Source organism: Haematobia irritans, chromosome 1, assembly GCF_050003625.1.
Source record: "Haematobia irritans isolate KBUSLIRL chromosome 1, ASM5000362v1, whole genome shotgun sequence".
NCBI lineage: Eukaryota > Metazoa > Arthropoda > Insecta > Diptera > Muscidae > Haematobia > Haematobia irritans.
The window spans coordinates 76277262-76302256 of NC_134397.1; the positions used below are offsets into that span (position 1 = coordinate 76277262).

The 24995-nt window shown below is 30.6% G+C and overlaps 1 protein-coding gene across 9 annotated transcripts in view; it reads left to right on the forward strand.

Moving 5' to 3' along the window:
- The window catches only part of osa (trithorax group protein osa), a 197107-nt gene that overhangs the window by 60267 nt on the left and 111845 nt on the right, over positions 1-24995 (forward strand). For all 9 annotated transcript variants that reach the window (XM_075290824.1, XM_075290832.1, XM_075290829.1 and 6 more), the window contains one exon: positions 10899-11243. In XM_075290824.1, coding sequence (XP_075146939.1) covers positions 10899-11243 — 345 coding nt within the window. The remainder of the gene's footprint in view (positions 1-10898; positions 11244-24995) is intronic.

The following is a 24995-nucleotide window of genomic DNA, read 5'->3' on the forward strand; positions in this document are numbered from 1 at the left end:
TTTTGATCAAACTGCACAGAAAATTTTTTTAAATTGAAAACTTTTTAAATTAAAAATTATTTTATACAATTAACTTTTTAATCAAACTAGAAACATTAAGTCAATTTTCAATCACTTTCTTAACCGATTTAGTGCTATTAGTTTGATTAAAAAACAGATTGTTTCAAAAAAAAAAATAAATAAAAACTTAAAAACTTTTTTTTAACTTGTTAGCTTACCCAGTTTGATAAAAAGTTAATGGTATCAATTAATTTTTTAACTCAAAATTTAAAAATTTCAATCATTGACTTGATTTAAAAAAAATATATTTTTTTTGAAACAATCAGTGTTTTAATTAAACTAAAAACACTAACCCCCATTTTCATGAAGCTCCGTTAGTGCTATGTTGGCTAACGAACTTTTAAACCGCACTGTCCACCGCATATGTCCATATCTGTCACCTTACCTATATATTCCATATGTCAGTTAAGAACTTAACTGCTGATTTTTTTTAGTTAAAGATAACCGGGGAGAAGATATTGACAGTTTATTGTCTGTTAACTGGCAGTTAAAGCCTAACGGAACTACATGAAAATGGCCGTAAGTCAGTTAAAAATGGGATTGAAAATAGTTACATTTTTAATTAAAATATTAATTGAGTTTAAAATTTGTTATGAAATCATTTATTTATTTAATCAGGTGTTTTTTAATGCCCAATTAAAACTGTGATTGATACTATCATTTTCGAGATTGAACACATTTCAATTGGAATGGTGATTGAATAAAAAAAATCTGTGTAATTATATCCGAATAAAATTTTCAATTATATTTAATTTAATATCCTTTTTTTAATAGTTTAATTACAAATGGAAAATTTCAAACATTTTCTTAATTGACTTTATTTTTTTATTTTGATGAACATTTTAATTGTATCAGTTATTTTTTTAATTGAGTACGTTTTTAGCTTCAATCAACTTTTTAATTGAAAATATTTTGGTGATAGTTTTCTACAAATAATTGAATTAATAAAAATTTTTGAGTATTTTTTTTTTAATTCAAATTCAAATAAAATTTCATTTTAAGAACATTTTGTGACATATGTTATTGTTTTGTGTAGTTTATAGAATAGGACTGAGAACATGTCCTGCAATCCTCCCAAAGAATAAAATAAATAGAAATCAATGACATAACATAAGCCTCACAGTCTTGTCAAACAATATGCCAGAAAAAGCAATCATGAAATCTGTTTTCAAAAGGCAGCATTTCATTCGTTTTGTCGTTACCATTAGCAATATAATAAAAAATTTTTGTTCCATGGCAAAGCATAAGGTCAGTTTATATTTATCGAAAATTTCGGTTTGTTAATCGATTTGTACAGATTTCTTTGTAATTATTAGAGATTCTCTCTATACCACCCATCAATTAATTTAGACATATAGCTTTAGGGAAATTGCTGTAGATGTTGAAAATTGATGGGGATAAAGTAAAAAGTAGGTACAAAATAGAGGTGTGACATGACATTGTCTTGACTCACGCGTGAGTCGTGAGTCACGCTAACGGCAACGGCGTGCGTGAGCGTGATTAACCAACCAAATGACGTCCGTGAGTCACGAAAATAATATCTTCGTGAGTGTGCGTGAGTAACGAATTTCGGAAAACAAGCTCACGAAAATAATCCCGCTTACAAACATAAAATGGTTACGAGTGGAATTCATTTATAATTTTAGTGACATCCTAGGTGGTAAGAGTTTTATTATAACGCACTCGATTTTACCCATACTCATGTTTTCAGTCGGGTTCTATAGGTAAATCACTCATAAAATTATTCGTGAGTCACTACATTTAAAAGATTTTCGTGCGTGAGTACAAATTTTCTTTTCGTGAGCGTGCGTGAGCGTGAGTCCTACCAAAAAATATCGTGCGTGTACGTGAATATGATTTCACCGCCGTGAGTGTGCGTGAGCGTGAGCCAAATATTACTCACGTGCACACCTCTAGTACGAAATAATGAATCATTACGATTTATTTTTTTATGGTGTTATAGAAAAATGCTTTAAATTGGCGAAAAATCAGCTGTTTCGGATTTCGTCAATTCTCTTAATTAGCCAAACTCACATTCCACTTATTAGATATATATTATATTATTTTTTATAAATTTTCTTCAATATGATAAAAAGTGTTAACTTATTTGTATCATGTTGCATTTAGTATTAAGTTAGTATTGTAGTTACAATTTGCTAAAATAATCATATATTGTCTTTTCAGAGTGTTTTCAGAGTGTTGCTGTAGCCTTTTTCAATAAATAGTTGTTCATTTTCTATAACCCTATACCATGATGATTTATTATTTGCCATAAATTTGATTGGATTTTTATAATTATTTTTGTATATACTGTCATCAACGTAGTTACTATAACTAAGATGGAAGTATATGCCATATATATACAATAAACAAACACATATGTACATATAAATCTGCATAATAATTTAAGTAATTAGAAACACATCTCCTTAGAAATCTTGTGCGTGTGTGTGCGTGTGATTGCTACAAATTGATATGGTTCGATATAAAATAAATTTCTTTTGAAATTTCTTTGATTCTCCTGATGTTTTGACATAATCCTTTTGCTTAATTACATTTGATCTCTCAATCTACTGTTTCTCTTCCACCCACTACTATTTTACCACTGTATCATCAGTTCAAATGCCTAAGTATACAATCATATGTTTGTATGCGTGTATACTCAAATTATCCAACCATTTATAATGACATACAATAAAGAAGACGATAAAGCAAACAACAACTACAACAACAGTAGCATAAATTTTACGATTCTCTACTTTGCCATTTACTACTTTTAGTATGATTTTCCTAGTTATGTTGCTCTTTTAATATGAGTGGGTTTGTAAGCCAAAAACCAGCTGTTTTACTTTGCTCAAGATGATATTTTATTTCAGCTTAGAGAACTATTCTTTTTACCCCTTAAACCACAATCATTGTGGTGCAAATTTGTTGCTTTGTTGTTTTTGTTGCATATGGGAATGCTTCGGTGTGTAATACCACATGGGATGCCACATGCCAAACAGTTGTTCTGCTGCTACTGCTACTACAGAAAATCGATTTTAATCCTTTTTAGTGTTGCCAAATTTTTATATGAAATAATTGGTAACTATAAAATAGTTGGCAAAAATAAAACAAATTATTGAATATACTATTTTTTTTTAATTTAAATTTTACATTATGACACAGAAAAAAAGTTCACGAAAATTTTTTCCAATTAAAATCTTAATTGAGTTTTAAAAAATATTCAATTAAAAATTTAATTGATTCAACAATTTTTCAATTGAAACAAAATTCAATGAAACAAATTAATAGTATCAATTATTTTTTTAATTGGATCAATTAATTTTTTTGATTGACTGTCAATTAATTTATTAATTGATCCTATTATTTCCGTGATTGAAGACATATCAATTAAAAAACTAATTGGATCAATTAATTTCGTGATTGAATCTGACATTTTTTTTTGTGTACATTAAATTAGGTATTGTACCTAAGTCTATAAAACCCTAAAAACGTTACAAAAATGAAAGCTATAGCATTTTTATTCCAATAAAAATAAACTAAACTCTTAAAACTAAATTGCACATAATAAATAAATTACAAAAAATATATATATGGGTAATTTCAAAGTAAATGACCCCTACAGCTTAAAAATAAAATTATTTTTTTTTATGTATTTGTCCGCTAATATTACACATTATTTTGCTATAATCAGCAACGAATTGACAACGAATTATGCAATAGAATATAGCTTTTCGTTTATGTTTTTTTTTTACCCACAATAAATGAATTCAAACACAAAAATCGTTTAAGTTTTTATATTGTAACGTTACTTTGTAAAAGATTTTTTTTGATAAATAATTTTCTTTGATTTGAAAACAAACCTATTACTGAAAGAAAACATTACAAAGAAATTAATCAGATTTTTTACTTGACACATCCTGTGCAAAATTTTACAATACATGATATTTATTTCCGAAATATGAAAACAGCACATTTATAAAGTAACGACCGTTACTTTTTTAATGGTCAAAAATATTGAATTTAGATTTTTTATGAATGCTTTCGGCTGCTACCGAAGCTTCAACTTTCGTAGGTCCAAAATTAAGCAATCCTCGTTACTTTGGAAACACCCATATATTATAAATTACAATTTCAATTATAAATATCTACATAAATATTAAAAATATAAAATTAGATATAACTAGTTTATTGTTATGTAAATTATATACAGTTATATAAAACAGTGAACCCACTACGAAAGAAAATTTTAGTTAATTTTACAACAATTAGATTAATTTTAGAAAATTTTAACTAAAGTGTCAATCCGACTTCACAAAAATAAGTAAATAATTTTCGACAAATTCAAGAAAATTTATTGGAAAAATTTATTTATTTTCACTTATTAAAGAAAATTTCGTAGTTTGAAGGAAAACAATTCAAGATGAGCGCATCATTGGTAAAATGTACAAATTTTATGAAATTTTGAACTATTTTGTGAGAAACTTTCTTAAAATTAGTAATAATTCCATGAACTAGAATAGAATTAAATCGGCTTCAGTAAAATATAGGGTTCACGTTTTTTTTGAGTGTACAGTTAAAACAATTTACAGTAAAACCTCTGAACGGTGGACACCTACGGGCGCCTAAATTTTGTCCCCCTGTGAGACGCGTCCAGGTATGAGATGCCAATTTTAATGTGTTAATATAGCAAACGTCCCCAGACAACTGTCCATGTTTGGAAGGTGTCCAGTTTTCAGAGAGTCCAAATTTGAGAGTTATCACTGTATGTATATGCTAAACTATTTTAAATAGCTGTATTTATATTAATTTTGAGTATTCACATATTTTGACCTTCCCTTAAGGGTTTTGGTATTGATTCCGAACCAAAGATACTGCTTCTTTAAAAAAAATTTAGGGAGCTATTTAGCTTTCAATATAGGCTCTATAAAATTAAAATTAGTAATTTTGTTTTTGCCATCAAATTTATTCACGTTCAAATATATGTCAGTTAAAAAATCGAAATTATAATAGATACTTGAAATTATTATACTTGAATTTATTATCAGTTTAAAAATACTTCTCAATTTGAGAAAAAAAACTTTAAACCAAAGAGGCAAAATCCTAAAAATAAATATAATTTAAAGATTATTTCTTTAAATCAAAAATATTCTTTATTACTTTAAGGGAAATTTGCCTTACTTCAAGCATATACAACTCAATTTTTTATACCCTAAACCACATAGTGGTCAGGGTATAATAAGTTTGATCGGTCAAAAAATGTGCCTACCAGAAATATTGATTTTAGACCCCATAAAATATATACCGATCGACTCAGAATCACCTCCTGAGTCGATCTAGCGCTTGGTGCCCGTCCGTCCGTCCCTCCGTCTGTCCATGTATTTGTTGTTCACAGGGGGCCTCATTTATTAACTGATCGTACTCAAATTTTACACAAAGTGACCTTCGGTGGTATCAATCATACCTGCAAAATATTATACAAATTGGTTCAGATTTAGATATAGGTCCCATATATATGCATCGCTCGATTTTGTCATATTTGGCCATAATACTCTTATTTATTCACCTATGTTATTCAAATTTCACATTTTGATGTACTAGCTGATCGTATTTAGACATTCATGTAGCTCTTGCATAAATCTATTGCCCTATTTGCAGAAATTTGGATTTATTACCCACAACTAATTGACCGATTTCCTCTTTTTTAATATTAGTGGCATACTAACTCTTTTGGTGCAAAATAAACTATAGCTCCTAATATTAGACATTTCTGCTCAGATTGTGACAAGACGCCCATAAACATGTACCCCCCTTTATGTTCTCCAAAACCTATACCAATGATACCCCACAAATGCTTATGTTTACTAATTCAGTAGGGGTGGTTTAGGGTATGATATAGTCGGCCCCGCCCGACTTTCTACTTAGCTCACTTGTTTTTAAATTAAATTTTCTTTATTCTAAAGAAAATTATGGTTAATGATGTGTAAATTTCGTATCCTAAAATTTAGGTTGCATAATTATTCATATTAGGTTAATAGAAACTAAACTAAAATAAATGAAATAAATATCTTCGAATTATTTTTATTGGATTCGATTGAAATATCCAATTAGTAAGTAGTGGATCATGAGTCCGATTCCACACCTCAGTGTATGGACAGTAAACACTTCAGTAATGTAAATGTGAAATTGCTGATTATATCGGACTAGCAAAACATCTTTATAAGTGTCGTATATTATTGTGCGGCATGATTTTTGGTTACCTCCTGTAAAAAGGCTATGCTTTATTGCGTTGATACTACAAAAAAAAAAATTGGTTTTAGAGCCAATTTGTCTCTATTTCAGTTCATGAAAATTATTATTTTTTAGTTGAAAATTCTCAAATATTAGAAAGTTTCCATTACTTTAATAATTATTTGTGTACGTTATTCAAATAAACTAAAAAAGACGGAAAATTATAAGTGAATCATAAAATTGTACTACAGAGTGTCTTAAAAATTTTCAATTTTGCCACAAATTCGCTTATCATGAACTTTGTATAGCATTAAAGATATTTTTGTAATATTGAACTCCAATTTTTTTCTTCAAACTATGAAATTTTCTTTAACAAGTGAAAACAAAATTAATTATTTTTATGTTAGCCTGATATCAACGCAGGCTGGTTTCTCGTCCAAATCAATTACTTTACGTATTATTACAATTTTAATGCGAGCTAAAACAACACAGTCCATTTCGTTTATATCAAGCACTGTTTCTGACTTTAAGTCTTTAATAAGACACATTTTACAGTTTCATAGCAAAAATTTAATATAGTAGTATGTAATGTTGAACACTTTTTTGGAATCTTCCGAACATATCTGGAATATATGCAAAACAAAAAAAAAACTTTTGGTTGGGTCGAAGCAGGGATCGAACCCAGGATCCTTGGTATGCAAGGCGGACGTAGCAACCACTGATCCACGTTGCCCAACTAAATGTATGTTTCTCTTAAAAAAAAGTTTGTTTAATCGGCTCGTGGGCGCCGCAAGCTATGCTATATAAATATAACCTATAACGATAATTGCCTATTGATGACGATAATAGCTACGTAGCCCAGTGGATAGTGCGTTAGTTTACAAATTGCATGGCCCGCGGTTCGATTCCCCGTCCAGGCGAAAGGCAAAATGTAAAAAATTTACAAAATCAAATAATGCAAATCTTCTACATTGTTTGTATTACAGAAAAAGGTGCTAAGAACTAAAAAACCTCGTGGAAGTGAGAAAGATGTGAGGGAAAATGCAATTAGTCAGAAAAGATTTTTTTTTTTTTTGAGTTAGCCTTTGAAATTGTTTTTACATCCTGAAAAGAATAAACGTTTATCACGAAAAGAATATACTTTTCTTTCAAATAAACTTCCTTACAGCGAAAAGCAAATGAAAAACGAACATTGCTTGTCTAAAATTTCGTTTGGGAGAAAATAATTATTTTTTGCGTGTAGTAAGATCTGGCTGGGTGAGATGATTAAATTTGGGTCTTATATGCTAATTTCTTATGAAAATTACATACGAAAATCATTTCTCCCAAGTTGAACCAAGTTGAATTTTTCACCACCACTGTGCATCATCTTCTCATATAGCTACTTCATTATGTCATGTAAGTTTTCATGAATTTGTCGAAAAATATGTACTTATTTTTGTGATATAGGCGTGATATCAGCGATTGTAATACAGTTTAGTTTTTAATTAACCTACATTTTCCTTTCCTTTATTTTGAGTGTATTTTTTATTGGGCTTCACTGATATGAGAGTAATTTCCCATTCAGATTGCCGCATCATTAAGTTCTATAGGATGTTTCAATGATGTTTCCATTCACGTGGCTGTGATCTGTTACTTTCATCATCAATCTTTTCTCTTCGTTTTTGAAAATTTCGCAAAACTTTGCAACACTTGTTTCTACTCCATATTAATCTCATTTAAAGCAACATTGTTGTTGCTGCAACTTCTGCTGCAGAGACAATGACCATAGCATACAAATGATTCAACTGCTGATTTTACTTCATTCTGGGATGTTTTATGGGGTGTTGCACAAACGGAATTGGTTTTGGAAAATCGATTAAATTTTATATACAACACTTTTGAAGCAATCATCCATACCCATCCAGGCATTCATTCAATTTATATCGACTACGTGCACATGATGAGATAAAGAAAATCGAAAAATAAGAGAAAGAGCAAACTATGAAACGTAATTGAGAGAGGGAGAGAGAGCGAGCGAGAGAAGAGGCAAAATGAAAATCAACATCGACAACATCATCACCAACAATACAATGTCCCCGAGATATCAAATTTGTATCCCTATAACAGTCACAATCACATTTACATAAATACACATATACAAAAACATATACATACATAGTATTTATGTATAAATATGGGTATTGTAACAGTTAATATGAGTATGGGTAGTAAATATGATGGGTAGGTTGAGTGTATGTGGCTATGGCATTTGAGGGCAACAATATCTTGTCATTATATTTGATATACGGATATATACCCATACATATCATTATCCTGAGTCCCCTTCTATGGTGATATTTTTATGGGAATGTATGATGATGCCAGCATATCCTCATTTTTATCAATATGATTTCATTTAACCTAGCTGCTACGATATATCATTATCTTTAATATTTTCGAACATCTATGAGAAAGGTGAATAAGGACGAATGGCATTTACTGGTTTAGTTGACATTAAAGATTAGAATACAATCCACCTTTAACGAAAGCGAACCTCAACAAAATATGAATATATAAAAGTGTTATGTTATTGGACTAGTGGCAATATGTAACTTCCTGCCAATGTACAAGTATGTCCATATGCAGTATAATAATAATGATATTGATAATATGACATGATGGTAACCATAGAGCATTTTCCTCTATTATAGCCATGCAAATCTTTTACTTGGTAAACTATTAATGACATTCATTCATACATTGGTTATCCTTGTCAAATTTTCCAAATTATTTGAATATTTGTATTTATTGATATGGGTGGGTGGATGTGTGTATTGGTGATATTTTATCTTTCACCAGTATGCACAATTAATGTTTAGTAGTTTTCAATTTTTATTAAATAAAATAAATTACATACATGACCCATAATGCGTACAAAGCCTAATGAATAAAGAAAATGGAGTATCAATTTTAAATATAATTAAATTAGATTGAATTAATATTTCGGTTTTTTTTAATGATGCCCCCGGGCGGACTTTCCCCATGTCTTGAATTCTAGCTTTTTTTCGCCGATAGATTTCACCCATTGTTGCAGTTTTTTTTTTTGGGTAATAATCTGGGCTTTAGGAAATGGTACCAGTATAACGAGTAATAATGCAATACAAAAATATGTGAAAACTATGAAGTGTTTTTAGCTCCCCAACAATGATCGGTATAACTCATTCATCCTATTATGCTTATACACTATTAGAATAGTTTTATTTAAAAAAAAATATTGGCCTAATATGAATAATTTAAAGTTACGCAATTTACACAATGTTAAGGACAAATTTCATTTAAAATAATAAAATTTTAAGGAAAATAAATTTTATGATCTTTGTACTTCTCAGTTATGTGCGAAGCAAAACTTTCCATTATTATTAATCATAGATATGTATGTATATCACATATTTCATATATTTATGTATGTCACACACTTACCTTAACGTTTGCCGTTCTTTATAACAAACCAAAACATATATTATGGAGAGTAACTGTTTTTTTGTATTTCTGGAACTACACGTGGTACATGGAGTACTCTATGAAGTTCTCGCAACATAATCGACGTGATCACTCTGAGTACACTTCAATAAGAGAGAAAGAGGAATATGTGTTTGTTGGTAGTGAAGACATCAGAGTAGCAACAAGAAGTTACTCGTAGTTTTGCGACTCTCTCAAATAGATGTACTCATGTACCAAGTACACGTGTACTCTGCATTTACAAATGGAATTGGCAGACCTCTAATGTATACAATTTTGGAAAATACTCTTAACGTGATGTAATATGTCCAACGTGAGCTAAAAACGTTTGCTGGTTTGGCTGTGGCCATGAATTCTTTTTCGATTTCTGTCAAATATTTGCCCAGTGTGACCGTACCTACGATTTTGCATCATTAGTTTAAAGTTATTGTTGATTTAAGAAAACAGTTTTTAAATTTGAAGTATCTGTTATAATTTAGATTTTTTAAACTGGCATTTGTTTCTACGTGAGAGAATGAGAAATCCACAAATGAGATCTTTATGGTAATTTTAATTTTATTGCTCCTAGATTTAAAGCTAGATATGTCTCTAGAAAATATCTTTATTTTAAAGAAGTTGCATCTTTGGCTCGGAATCAATACCAAAATCCTTACGGGAAGGTCATCTTTGGATCCAAGTAAGCTTTTTCGAGTGTCATGGTAGTTTGACAAATATAGCAAAGCAACCTGATGTGAATTTAAGTTGTTTCTTATAGTTAAATGTATATTTTTTGGTCTCACCAACGGATCAATTTCACCTTCAAACCAAATTATAACACAAAATAAATCTTGATTTTTGATTCTTTTTTTATTTATTTATTGATTAAACTTATAGTAAATATAAGAATAATAGAGAAAAATCTAGCATTAGCTACTTAGGCTATCAGCTATTGAGTCTTTTTTATATTAAATTTTTTTATATTAAAATTTAAAAAAAAAAATACAGAATAATTTTGGATTTTAAATTTCGCGTATGTTTTTTAATTTTTACTGGGTTCTTTAATAACTTAGCAAATTCGGGTATTTATATTAAATTTTTTTCTCTTTGTTTTCTTTTTTTTACAGACAAATACTTCCAGAGGTCAATCCCCATATCCGCCATCACAAGGTCAAAACTCAGGTTCCTATCCAAGTTCGCCCCAGCAACAACAGCCACAGCCGGGACAACAGCAACAACCACAACAACCACCACCCCCACAACAGCAGCAACAACAACCGCAGCCACCACAACAACAGCAGCAGAGCAGTAGTGGTAGTGGTGGCGGTAGTGGAGGTGGTCCACCGCCGCCGCCACAATCTTCAAATCAAGGCACAACACCATCTCAATATTCACCATATCCTCAGAGATATCCCACACCGCCTGGCCCAGCGACAGGACCAAATCATCGAACTGCCTATACGACGCATCAGGTAATTGTTATGAAATGTTTAAATTGCAAAAATTTTTTGTATAACATAATAATTCCATCAATTAAAATAGAGTTAAATTGCCTTTAGTGCCACACTTAAAAAAATATTGCCCTAATACAAAAGATTATGCAACCTAAACTTTAGGATAAGCAATTTACAAAAAATTAAAGACATATTTCTTTAAAATATAGATATTTTTATTTGAAAGAACGTTTATAATATTAGCTTTAAGAATTATTCGCTTTGAATTTAGGACACAATTCTTTGAAATTTGTATCCCTCCGCTAAAGTAAAGAAAACATTTTTGATTTAAAGAAATAATCTTTAAATTAACTGAGATAAAAATTAAAAAGATAAAAAGGCTTAACTGAAAAAGTGAACCCTCTATTTCACTAAATCCAATTTAACTTTATTTTAGTTATGTTTGGAGAAAATTTCCTTAACTCTAATATTTTTTTGTGTGCGTTAATTAAATGAACTAAAAAATGTGAAAAAATTACAGTAGGTAACGGATATAAGCACATCTCATATAAGAAAATTATGCATATAAGAAAGTCATTAAAAACACCAATGTCCTCTTTAAACCCTGTGCCACACTGTGGAACAGGGTATTATAAGTTAGTGCATATGTTTGCAACACCCAGAAGGAGACGAGATAAACACATGGGGTCTTTGGCAATAATGCTCAGGGTGGCTCCCTGAGTCGATCTAGCCATGTCCGTCTGTCTATGAACAATGGGAAAAATACAGTAAGTAACGGATATAAGCACATCTCATATAAGAAAATTATGCTTATAAGAAAGTAATTAAAAACACCAATGTCCTCTTTATACCCTGCGCCACACTGTGGAACAGGGTATTATAAGTTAGTGCATATGTTTGCAACACCCAGAAGGAGACGAGATAGACACATTGGGTCTTTGGCAATAATGCTCAGGGTGGGTCCCTGAGTCGAGCTAGCCATGTCCGTCCGTCTGTCTGTGAACACATTTTTGTGATCAAAGTCTAGGTCGCAGTTTTAGTCCAATAGACTTCAAACTTGGCACAAGTTTCTGTTTCGGGTCAGAATAAATCCCTATTGATTTTGGAAGAAATCGGTTCAGATTTAGATATAGCTCCCATATATATCTTTCGCCCGATATGCACTTATATGGACCCACAAGCCAGAGTTTTACCCCAATTTGGTTGAAATTTTGCACTAGGAGTACAATTAGTTGTGTGTGCCAAATTTTATTGAAATCGGTTCAGATTTAGATATAGCTCCCAGATTTAGATATAGCCGACTTAAATTTAAAGTCTATAAATGTTGTAGAACTCTGACAAAATTTGTCCACATCTGGTCAGATTTAAATATATATGAACTTCGTATGGCACTAAAGACATTCTTGCAATTTTGAACTTCAATTTTTCCCTTCAAACTACACAATTTTATTTAACAAGTGAAAAAACAAAACTAATTATGTGTAATAGATTATCTTGTATTTGTTGTGATGCCAGCGTTTGTAATACTGTTTAGTTAAAATTTTCTATAATCAAAATTTTCTAAATTTAACTAATGATTCAATCACGAAATTAATTGTTTAATTGAAATGTCTTCAATGACAGAAATCAATAGTATCAATAGTATCAATTAAAAAATTAATTGACAGCCAATTAAATTAATTAATTGATTCTATTAACTTGTGTGATTGATCTTTGTTTCAATTAAGAAATTTGTTGAATCAATTAAATTTTTAATTGAAATTTTTTTTTTAAAAATCAATTAAGATTTTAATTGGAAAAATTTTCGTAATTTTTTTTCTGTGCAGTGTAGGTTATATTTGTATGTTTTTTATACCCTCCACCATAGGAAGGGGGGTATATTAACTTTGTCATTCCGTTTGTAACACATGGAAATATTGCTCTAAGACCCCATAAAGTATATATATTCTGGGTCGTGGTGAAATTCTGAGTCGATTTGAGCATGTCCGTCCGTCCGTCCGTCTGTGGAAATTACGCTAACTTCCGAACGAAACAAGCTATCGACTTGAAACTTGGCATAAGTAGTTGTTATTGATGTAGGTTGGATGGTATTGAAAATGGGCCGTATCGGACCACTTTTACGTATAGCCCCCATATAAACGACCCCAAGATTTGGCTTGCGGAGCCTCTAAGAAAAGCATATTTTATCCGATCCGGCTGAAATTTGGTATATGGTGTTGGTATATGGTCTCTAACAACTGTGCAAAAATTGGTCCACATCGGTCCTTAATTATATATAGCCCCCATATAAACCGATCCCTCAAAGAAAAGCAAATTTCATCCGATCCGGCTGAAATTTGGTACATGGTTTTGGTATATGGTCTCTACACGCAAAAAAATAATTCTTTCCTCCCAAACGAAATTTTAGACAAACAAAGTTCGTTTCTCATTTGCTTTTCGCTGTAAGGAAGTGTATTTGGGAAAAAAGTATATACTTTTGGTGATAAACGTTTATTCTTTTCCAGGATGTAAAAACAATTTCATAAGGACAAACTCAAAAAAAAACATTGTTTTCTTGCCAATTGCATTTTCCCTCACATCTTTCTCACATCCACGATGTTTTTTAGTTTTTAACACCTTTTCCTGTAATACCAACAATGTAGAAGAAATTATACGATTTTATAAATTTTAAAATTTTTTTTACCTTTCGCCTGGACGGAGAATCGAACCGCGGACCATGCACTTTGTAAGCCAACACACTAACCTCTGAGCTATGTACCTGTTATGGTCATCAATAGATAAATATCCATATAAGTTATATTTATATAGCATAGCTTGCGGCGCCCACGAACCGAATAAACAAAGTTTATTTAACAGAAACAAACATTTAGTTTGGCACCGTGGAGCAGTGGTAGCTACGTCCGACTCTCATGCCAAGGGTCGTGGGTTCGATCCCTGTTTCGGCCAAAATTTTTTTTTTTGCTTTTGTTTTTTTACATATATTCCAGATATATTCGGAAGATTCCGAAAAAATGTTCAACATTACATTGTACTATATTAAATTTTGAACTGTAAAATGTGTCTTATTAAAGACCTAATGTCAGAAAAGAACAGTGTTTAATATAAACGAAATGGACTGTGTTATATTTCAAAAATAACTTTTTTTATTGCAAAAATAAAAATTTTGTAACAAACGAATTTTTTTGGTGATAAAAGATTAAAAAAAACCCCTAACAAAAGAAAAACGTTTTCGGTACACGTTTTCCAAACGTTTTTTTTCTTTGCGTGTAACAACCATGCAAAAATTGGTTCATATCGGTCCATAATTATATATAGACCCCAGATTTGTCTTGCGGGGCCTCAAAGAGAAGCAAATTTCATCCGATCTGGCTGAAATTTGGTAGATGGTGTTGGTATATGGTCTCTAACAACCATGCTAAAATTGGTCCACATCGGTCCATAATTATATATAGCCCCCATATAAACCGATCCCCAGATTTGGCTTGCGGAGCCTCTAAGAGAAGCAAATTTCATCCGTTCCGGTTGAAATTTGGAATATGGTGTTAGTATATGGTCTCTACACACAAAAAAAAATTTTTTGATTTCAATCACGAAAATCGCGGATTCAATCATTTTTTTAATTGAAATGTCTTCAATCACGAAAATGATAGTATCAATCACCCATTTTGATTGAAAACCAACACGATTTTCAATTAAAAATTTAATTGACTTTTGTCACGGAATCAATTAATTGTGTGATTGAATCAATTAAAAACGTGATTGATTTTTAACATAAAATTCAATCACAGTTTTAATTGAATCAATTAAAACTTTAATTAATTTCGCGACAAAAATCAATCAACTATTTGATTCATTCAATTAAATAATTAATTGAAATTGGCTATAAATTTCGATCAAAAAATTTATATATTTCGACCCCAAAATCGTATTTAGTTTTATTTGAAATAAAAGAAAATATGTGTTTCTTATAAAACATATTCAATATTTTATTATTTTTTGAATTATGCAATAGACAAATAAATTAGGTTCTTGTCATTTATGTTTTGTTCTAACATAACTTACAAATACAATTACTATCAATAACAACTATAGGGTGAAAAAATAAATTATATAAATCATTATCTTCCTTATAATAATAACCATGTTAGCATGTTCCTTCTAATATGTAGATGCGCCTAGATTTCCAATAATTCAGCAGTCTGTAAGCTAAATTAGAATAATTTGAATTTAATTTTAGAATATCAAGTTCAATTCTTAGTTCCAGGTTACAGATTTATAATCTTCTTTTGCAGTTGTAGTCTTTTAGCATAAAAAGGTGTATTAAGGAGCTCGGTAATTGAATTTTAGTAACAATTCCTTTCAAAAATTTCCACACATTGAATTTTAATAGACGATTAAAATTTGAACCAATGAAAGACAAAAATAATGGGAAAACAATGTAGTATTTGGTATTATATTGATGATACTTTGTAAATTCTGGAAATAGAAAAAAATATAAATGGAAAATACATATTTTTATTATTTTCGGATATTTTTCATATTTTTAAATCCAAAAGAAAGAACTTTTTTACCATTACATAATTCAGCTCATTAGTTTATATATCAGATATACTGCTCTCTACTTGGGTTCAAACTGAAAAAGGCAGGTAAAACAAAAATGCAATTTAATGCCAACGCCACTTCTCAACTTCAAGGTGAATCTTCCAACAAACCCATACCGCTCTTGGTTTTAAGAAAACTAGGAGTGAAAAAAAATTATAATTTTAAAAGATCAAGACGGTACCCACTTTTTTGTTGCAAACATATTCTTATATATTTGATAAAATGATGGAGTTGATGGGATTGATTGGTAAATTTCACAAAATAAAATTGGTCACTAAAAGAAATGAATAAAAAAATATATTATTTTAGTCCGTTTAATGTAAACAGGCTTCAATGGAAATCCGTATTCACATTTCACAATTTCTTACCTTCAATAAACGTAGATTGTTTTCCATTTTTACAATACCACAAAACACAAACACAGGTAATTTCAAATGCGTTCTCTCATATATTTTTTTCACACCTTTACCACGTGGTCGTTTGTTGTTGCACATTTTATTTATTTCAACCCTTTGCTATGATTTGTTGTTGCGTTCAAAATATTTATGCACACATTTTGAATGCAGCAGACAGAATGTCGCCAATCATGTTTTTCAATGTACGCGAAAAACAAAAAACCAACCGTTCGTTAAGAGTTACTTCCACAGACTGATCTCTCCATCATACATTGTTGAATAAATACCCATTCTCTTGTTCTCTTTTCGCTCTTTCCATTGTTCAAAATTATTCAATTTCAATCACAAAGGTCATTGGATCAATCACATGTGTAATTGGAAACGGAAAAAATTTCAATCACGTTTGTAATTGAAAATTATTTCCGAATTGATTAACAAATTGATTGAATCAATTAATATTTTAATTGGAAACCTAACAAATATCAATCATTTTTTTAATTGGTTTTTATTCGCATTTGATTAAATAATTAATTGAATCAATTAACATATTAATTGAATCCGTTTCCAAATTCAATTAAGTGTTTAATTGAAAAAATGTTGGTGATAATTTTTTGTGTGTAACAACCGTGCCAGAATTGGTCCTTATCGGTCCATAATTATATATAGCCCCCATATAAACCGTTCTCCGGATTTGACCTTCGGAGCCTCTTAGAGGAGCAAAATACATCCGATCCAATTGCAATTTGGTACGTGGTGTCAGTACATGGCCTATAACAACCATGCAAAAATTGGTCCATATCGGTCCATAATTATATATAGACCCCATATGAACCGATATCCAGATTTGACCTCCGGAGCCTCTTGGAGGAGCAAAATTCATCCGATCCGGTTGAAATTTGGTACATTGTGCTAGTATATGGCCGCTAACAGCCATGCAAAAATTGATCCATATCGGTCTATAGTTATATATAGCCAATGGCCAATCACACAAAAATTGGTCCATATCGCCAAAAATAATCTACCAAAATTTTATTTCTATAGAAAATTTTGTCAAAATTTTATTTCTGTAGAAAATTTTGTTACAATTTTATTTTTGTAGAACATTTTGTCAAAATTGTATTTCTATAGAAAATTTTATCAAAATTTTATTTCTATAGAAAATTTTGTCGAACTGAATTATATATGTAACAAATTTAATCGGCCATTCTTTTTTGTTTAATATATCCCACGTATGGACTAACTTACAATTTAGAAGACGGTGTTAAGGATTTTTAAGATACCTTGCAATCGGCAAGTGTTACCGCAACCCAAGTAATTCGATTGTACTTGAGCTTACGGCCGTATATACTTGTTTGAAACTAAGAAACCATTTTTTGGTTTGAGGTATCTTCTATAATTTGGATTTTTAATCCGACATTTAATTGTAAGGGAATACCTTGTTGATATATCGAATAATTCGATAAATTAGATCTGTGTCCTAATTTTAAATTTATAGAACCTCGTCATCAACACCAAAATCCTTGAGGAAAGGTCGAAATCTTTGGATCCAAGTGAAATTTTTTTTAAAGGTTTTCTATAATATTACGAAAAAGTTTTCTATATATATTAGGCTAAACTGGTGAGAAGACTGTTGATTCGGATTTTCACATTCCCATTTGTTCTTTTTATTTGACAAATACGAATTATTACATATATTGGTGATGATTAGAAAAAAATATAAATTAATAAAAACCAATTACGTTTTAAAAATTTTCTTAAATTTGCCAAAAATCATTAAATTATTTCTATCTATTCATGTCGGCAATGTATAAAATAAACATAAATTGTGGAGGTTAACTTTTTGTTTGAGTCCAAAAATCTTTTTCTATGGATATAAAACTTCATACACATCTATTAAGTTTTATGCATAGCTCTTATAAATGAATAAATAATCCTACATTTTACCTTCAGGGATTTTACTAATGATAATAATTTTTAGCAACATATTTAATCCTTTAGATTATATTAACATTATTTACTTTTTTGTGTGAGATATTTTTTGAAAACTATTGTAGTATATTATCAGCAATACCATTACAACTCGTAGCCTATTGCATTCATGAATAATTGCATTATTTAATATCGTCCTTGTTGTATTAGAGGTCGAACTTTCCTCTTACGCTTGTTGGGTCACCACATAAATGTGTAGAATAAATATTGACGAGTTTTACAAAGTTTGTCATCAATATTAAATATGTATTGTCAATATATTTTCAATGGATGGGATTACATAGAAATACTCACACATACACCCACAAAATTGTTCTATGTGCAGAAACCCAGCAAATAATTTTCATTAGCTGGCTTAACTAAAACGGTGCGCCAGAAAGGAAGAAACCTTCACATAAGAAAATGTTATTGAGAGCAATATTTGTACGAAAGAAAACGAGATGCAATGAGTTGGCTTATTTACTAAACTCTCAAAGCTAGTACTTTTATGGTCTTGGAAAAGCAATAATGTAGTGTCAAGAAAACTGCACACTTTTGAACTTTCAAATCCTCATTAGTTCTAAATATTGCGAAAGGCATATTGCTAATCTTAATCCTCAAATTTAAGATCGACATTCAAAAAAGTGTCCAAATAAAGAAGGACAAAATCTGATTCAATCACGAAATTAATTGATCCAAATAATTTTTTAATTGAAATGTCTTCAATCACGGAAATGATAGTATCAATTAAAAAATTAATTGAAGATCAATTAAAAATTTAATTGATCCAATTAAAAAAATTAATTGATACTATTAATTTTTGTGATTGATTTTTATATCCATTAAAACATTTGTTGAATCAATTAAATTTTTAATTGAATATTTTTTAAAACTCAATTAAAATTTTAATTGGAAAAATGTTCGTGAAATTTTTTTCTGTGTAGTTTTGTTTAGTCCCATACGGTTCACTACTCAATTTGACATGCAACAGGGGGTTGTTATCAGTATCAAAATATAACCTGTTCGAAATTTCAAATCTTTAATGTTTAAGAAAGTCGACTTTTCAATTTTCCCACATCGGAAACTGAAATGTTGACCGAAACTATCCTCATTAATTAGACATATTGCAAATGTCAATTCCCTATTTCAAGATTGACATTAAAGAAATCCAGTGTCTAAAAAAGGTGGGCAAGATCCATTTTTTTTGCCGTATGAATAATTTAGACCAAAGTGTTGAGTAGACGGCACCTTTTAAAATATTAGATTTAAAAGGTACAAACTTTCAAATCTTCAAACTAATAGAAAATCGACTTTTCAAATTTATAATTTTTTTTGAATTAATAATTCTCTTTTATGTAATGAAAACTGCTTTGGGGTTTAAAATCAACTGAAATTTCGAGACTTTGGATTAAAGGTAAAAAGAGTCGAATATAGACTTAGATTTATTTTAAGGATGTTGTATACTTGATTTAAGAATTTTTCTGAAATTATCATTCAATTTAATAATTATATGATTTTAATCGCTAAACCAAATTAATTTTTTAATTGAGGCAGCCAATTATTCATTGTTAGGTTCAATGAAAATTAAATTTTCAATTATTTTTTTGGCTGAGACGTTAACAGGTTGGCTGATAAGTCCCCGGTCTAACAAAGAAAAACACATTTTTTTTTGTCAAAATTCGTTTTTATTATTCAACATAGTTCCCTTCAAGAGCGATCAACGATTATAACGACCTTCAAATTTTTTTATACCATTTTGCGAGCATCCTTTTGAGGTCTGAGAACAAGAAAAAGTCGCTGCACACAAAAAATTTTTTCTCTGATTCAATCACCAAATTAATTGATCCAATTAATTTTTTAATTGAAATGTCTTCAATCACGAAAATGATAGTATCAATCACAGTTTTAATTGGGCATAGAAAAAATTCTTGATTAAAAAATTAATTGATTTTTTCAGCAAAATTCAATTAATTTTTTAATTGATTCAATTAAAAATTTAATTGATGTTGATTGCAAAACGCAATTAATTTATTAATTAAAAAAGGTAACTATTTTTAATTACTTAGATTGGCTTAGAGTTTTTATTTGGATTAACAAATGATTGTTTGAAATACATTTTTAATTAAAAAAGTAAAAAAAAATCAGCACTTTTTTAACTGAATTAGTCTTCCGAATTTGATTAAAAAGTTAATTGTATCAATTAATTTTTTAATTAAACATTTTAAAAATTTCAATCATTGACTTAATTAACTTAATGTTTATATCATGATTAAAAAGTTAATTGTATCAATTAATTTATTAATTGAAAAAATTTTCAACTTCAATTAACTTTTTAATTGGAAATATTTTGGTGATATTTTTTTCTGTGTGGGGGCCAGATCTGGAGAATACGGTTGGTGGGGAAGCAATTCGAAGCCCAATTCATGAATTTTTGCCATCGTTCTCCATGACTTGTGGCACGGTGCGTTGTCTTGGTGGAACAACACTTTTTTCTTCTTCATATGGGGCCGTTTTGCCGCGATTTCGACCTTCAAACGCTCCAATACCGCCATATAATAATCACTGTTGATGGTTTTTCCCTTCTCAAAATAATCGATAAAAATTATTCCATGCGCATCCCAAAAAACAGAGGCCATTACTTTGGCAGCGGACTTTTGAGTCTTTCCACGCTTCGGAGACGGTTAGGTTAGGTTAGGTGGCAGCCCGATGTATCAGGCTCACTTAGACTATTCAGTCCATTGTGATACCACATTGGTGAACTTCTCTCTTATCACTGAGTGCTGCCCGATTCCATGTTAAGCTCAATGACAAGGGACCTCCTTTTTATAGCCGAGTCCGAAAGGCGTTCCACGTTGCAGTGAAACCACTTAGAGAAGTTTTGAAACACTCAGAAATGTCACCAGCATTTCTGAGATGGGATAATCCACCGCTGAAAAAATTTTTGGTGTTCGGTCGAAGCAGGAATCGAACCCACGACCTTGTGTATGCAAGGCGGGCATGCTAACCATTGCACCACGGTGGCTTCGGAGACGGTTCACCGGTCGCTGTCCACTCAGCCGACTGTCGATTGGACTCAGGAGTGTAGTGATTGAGCCATGTTTCATCCATTGTCACATATCGACGGAAAAACTCTGGTGTATTACGAGTTAACATCTGCAAACATCAACACGTTGTTGTTTTTGGTCAAATGTGAGCTCGCGCGGCACCCATTTTGTACAGAGCTTCCGCATATCCAAATATTGATGAATGGTATGACCAACACGTTCCTTTGATATCTTTAAGGCCTCTGCTATCTCAATCAACTTCATTTTACGGTCATTCAAAATCATTTTGTGGATTTTTTTTATGTTTTCGTCGGTAACCACCTCTTTCGGGCGTCCACTGCATTCACCGTCCTCCGTGCTCATTTCACCACGCTTGAATTTTGTATACCAAGCAATTATTGTTGATTTCTCTGGAGCAGAGTCCGGAAACTCATTATCAAGCCAAGTTTTTGCTTCCACCGTATTTTTCCCCTTCAGAAAACAGTATTTTATCAAAACACGAAATTCCTTTTTTTCAATTTTTTTCACAATTACAAAAGTTGCTTCACAAAAGACGCTCTATCTCACAAACTAATTGACTTACAGACTTCAAATTTTTACACGAATCATTTGAAGGTTGGTACTATATAAAAATAATATGCATTTAATACTAGCGACGCCATCTATGTGTCAGACCGAATCAGACTTATCAGCCAACCTGTTGCAAAAATAATTATTTCGGCTTTATACGACAAAATTTTCTTGTAATTTTGTAAGAGCTTATGGGATTTAATATTTTACGTATTTTCTGATTAATTGTATTTGAATTTTAAAGAAAACTTAACTTAACGAACCAACGAATAGTTTTTATCGTGTATAGAAATATAATATATTTTCAAATTTTTCAATTATATTTTTGATTGGACAAAAAAAAAAAGAAATATTCGAAAAACTGAAAAATTTTCATAGATATTTATGACCGTGCGTTCTAATTTTTAGTCTGTTATGGTTTGGGACCAAAAAGCCCAATTTGAACAACTATAATAGATTACAAAATTTAAATTTTTTAATTTAATTTGATTTTTTGAATTGCATCAGTATTTTTTTATTAATTACATTTTCAAGTCCAATCAACTTTTAGGAAATATTTTTTGGTCATATTTTTCTGGAATGAAAATCTGTTTCCTAATATTAAATTTATAAATCCTAAATAGTGCAAAGATGAGTTACTTCCTCATAATATCTTTATCAGAACGAAATCACCTTAACCCCAGCTTTGACACTATTTAAAAATGTAAACATCTCATAATGTATGTTAAAGGTAATGCAGAAAAACATTTTCTAAAAATCTTTGGATCCAAGTAATTTTTTTAAGTGAAGATCAACGTTGGAAAGAACTATAACTAAATATTTTTCAAATTTGATTTTCATTGGATTTGACATATATTTATTAACATGAAATTAATTGATCGATCTGTGCAACTGGCCCATATGCCCTGCATGCCATATTGTATCTACTACACTTAGATATTTTGGTCATAACCTACACCCTAAAAAATCGTCTCTGTAACATATACTCCCAAACATATTCTGTTTCAAACATATATATTCAGAATTTGTGCAAATAAAAAATATTTCCGAAAACAGCCTTAATCCTATGGGAAAATTTGGAAACTAATTAACGGACCAAAAATAGAATCACAAAAAAATGTTGTATTGTATGTTTCACCCTAATTGCAAATTGAATAATGTTTAGACTTGAACATTTATTTTTTTTTTTAAGAATGCATGCTTATTTCTCCACATAAAAAACATGTATCTCAACCAGAGCAACACTTGCTCTCATTTTCATTCATTCTCTCCCGCTCCCTCTCTGACGTTTCTAAACATATGTTTATACGAAATTTCTAAATTAATATATGTTTGCATACAAAGACATTATATTTAAGAAAATGTGATTAAAAGAGCAGATGCGAAAGACTTAAAAAATTAAAAAGGCTTTGCATGCATAGAGAAGAAGAAATACACTGACAAATGCTTTCAGGGTTATTCCCTGCCAACATTTGGGTGATAGTTTTATCGTCTTTCGCTAAGATGTCACTATTTCGGATCGCCAGGAAGTTTTTTGGTAGTAAAATCTCAAGCACAGCAACAATAAAAATAACTATCGCGTGGGATGTTTCCGTTTCGAAACAAATTCGATTCTAACGGCGATCAAAAATCTAAATATGGACTCCATACATCGACAAAGCTAAGTTTTCAATAGCACCTCTCTGAGAGTAAATGTGTGTAAAAAGCCACTATCAACCAACGAGCGTGGGTGGCACAGAGGGAGAGCCTCTGACTTGAAAACGAAAGGTTCCGAGTTCAATGCTCGGTGCATTCGATCATCATTTTTATTAAAAAAAACTATCGCTTTTCTAATTACTTTTAGTCACTGGTTCGATTCCCCGAGAACACTATCGCGTAGTGGGACATTTGTTCCCGAACGGGGACCCTAATTCGATAAGAAGATGATATCGCCTGCGAAAGTTTTATCTTCCGCGGCGAAACTACTTCGATACACTTTCGATAGCAAATGTTTGCAGGGTTACTATATGCACAGGCTTATATATACAAACAAAAGATTTTTGATGCTTTTCTCTATTGTCATTATTGTCCATCTGATTTTCAATTGTATTCTCTCTATCTTTCTAATATATATATCTATGTGTATACCAATACTCAAGCCATCATTAAGCACAATGAATATACCATGTAAACAACCTCTCTCACTCTCTCCCTCTGTTTACCTTCCTCCCGATTCTATTCATTTCACTTTGCCTATTTTGTCTTTTTCATTTGTCCAACAAAAAAATTTTCATATGCATTTTTAATTCGTTTTCGGTGTTCGGTCGATGATTTCTCTGTAATGGATATTCAATGACCGTTGTTTGTCTCTTTGGCAAGTCCCACTATCCTTCCAGTCTCATTGCATATCGATTGATTGAACATTTGGATAGATAAGTGTGTGCAAATGTTCGTTGTCTTCATTTGCTGTTTTTTTTTTCTCGAACTTCATTCAGGACTTCAGCCTGAATAGTTAATTAGAATATGCTATGGATGTCAAAATTGAATTCTTAGAGTGTGTAATTGAATATTCAATATCAGCAATGAGTTGAACTGTTGTTGATGGTGCAAATCTTTTGTTAAATATGTATTAGCAAATTATGTAATCTTCATAATAGGTTTTTGTTTTTTCTTCACAAACTTTTGAAATGGAAAGAAATTTATTGAAAAATATGTAAAGGAACAATATTAACTTGCACAGAAAAAACTGTTGTTTTATAGCAAGAATGAACTACCTACGAAATATGAACTAAATTATACTCAACATTTTGAGATTTCTACAAAGGGTTGTTAAAACCAGGAAAAAGTTACACCCTCTCATAGAAGAAAAAAATGAACTAAAAGTAAAGAACAAAATCATTGACGCCAAATCATGGCCATTTTAACCACACAGTAGTTCATTCTTACTATTTTTGGGAATCAGTGATGCCAACTCCCGAAGGCACCATCTTCCTTCAAAAAAAAAGTACATAATTAATAGTTCTTATTAATAAGAAATTTAATTGGTACAAATTTCATGGTTCAAAAGTTATTGAAAATGCAAAAGTTTGCGTTTTTCGAATTCGTATGAACCTCTATTGTAATGTCTTTCACATTTCGCCACTCGTCCCTTGACATTTCTAAGGAATACCATAAAATACCAATATTGATTAAGATCAGAGTCATTAGCACCT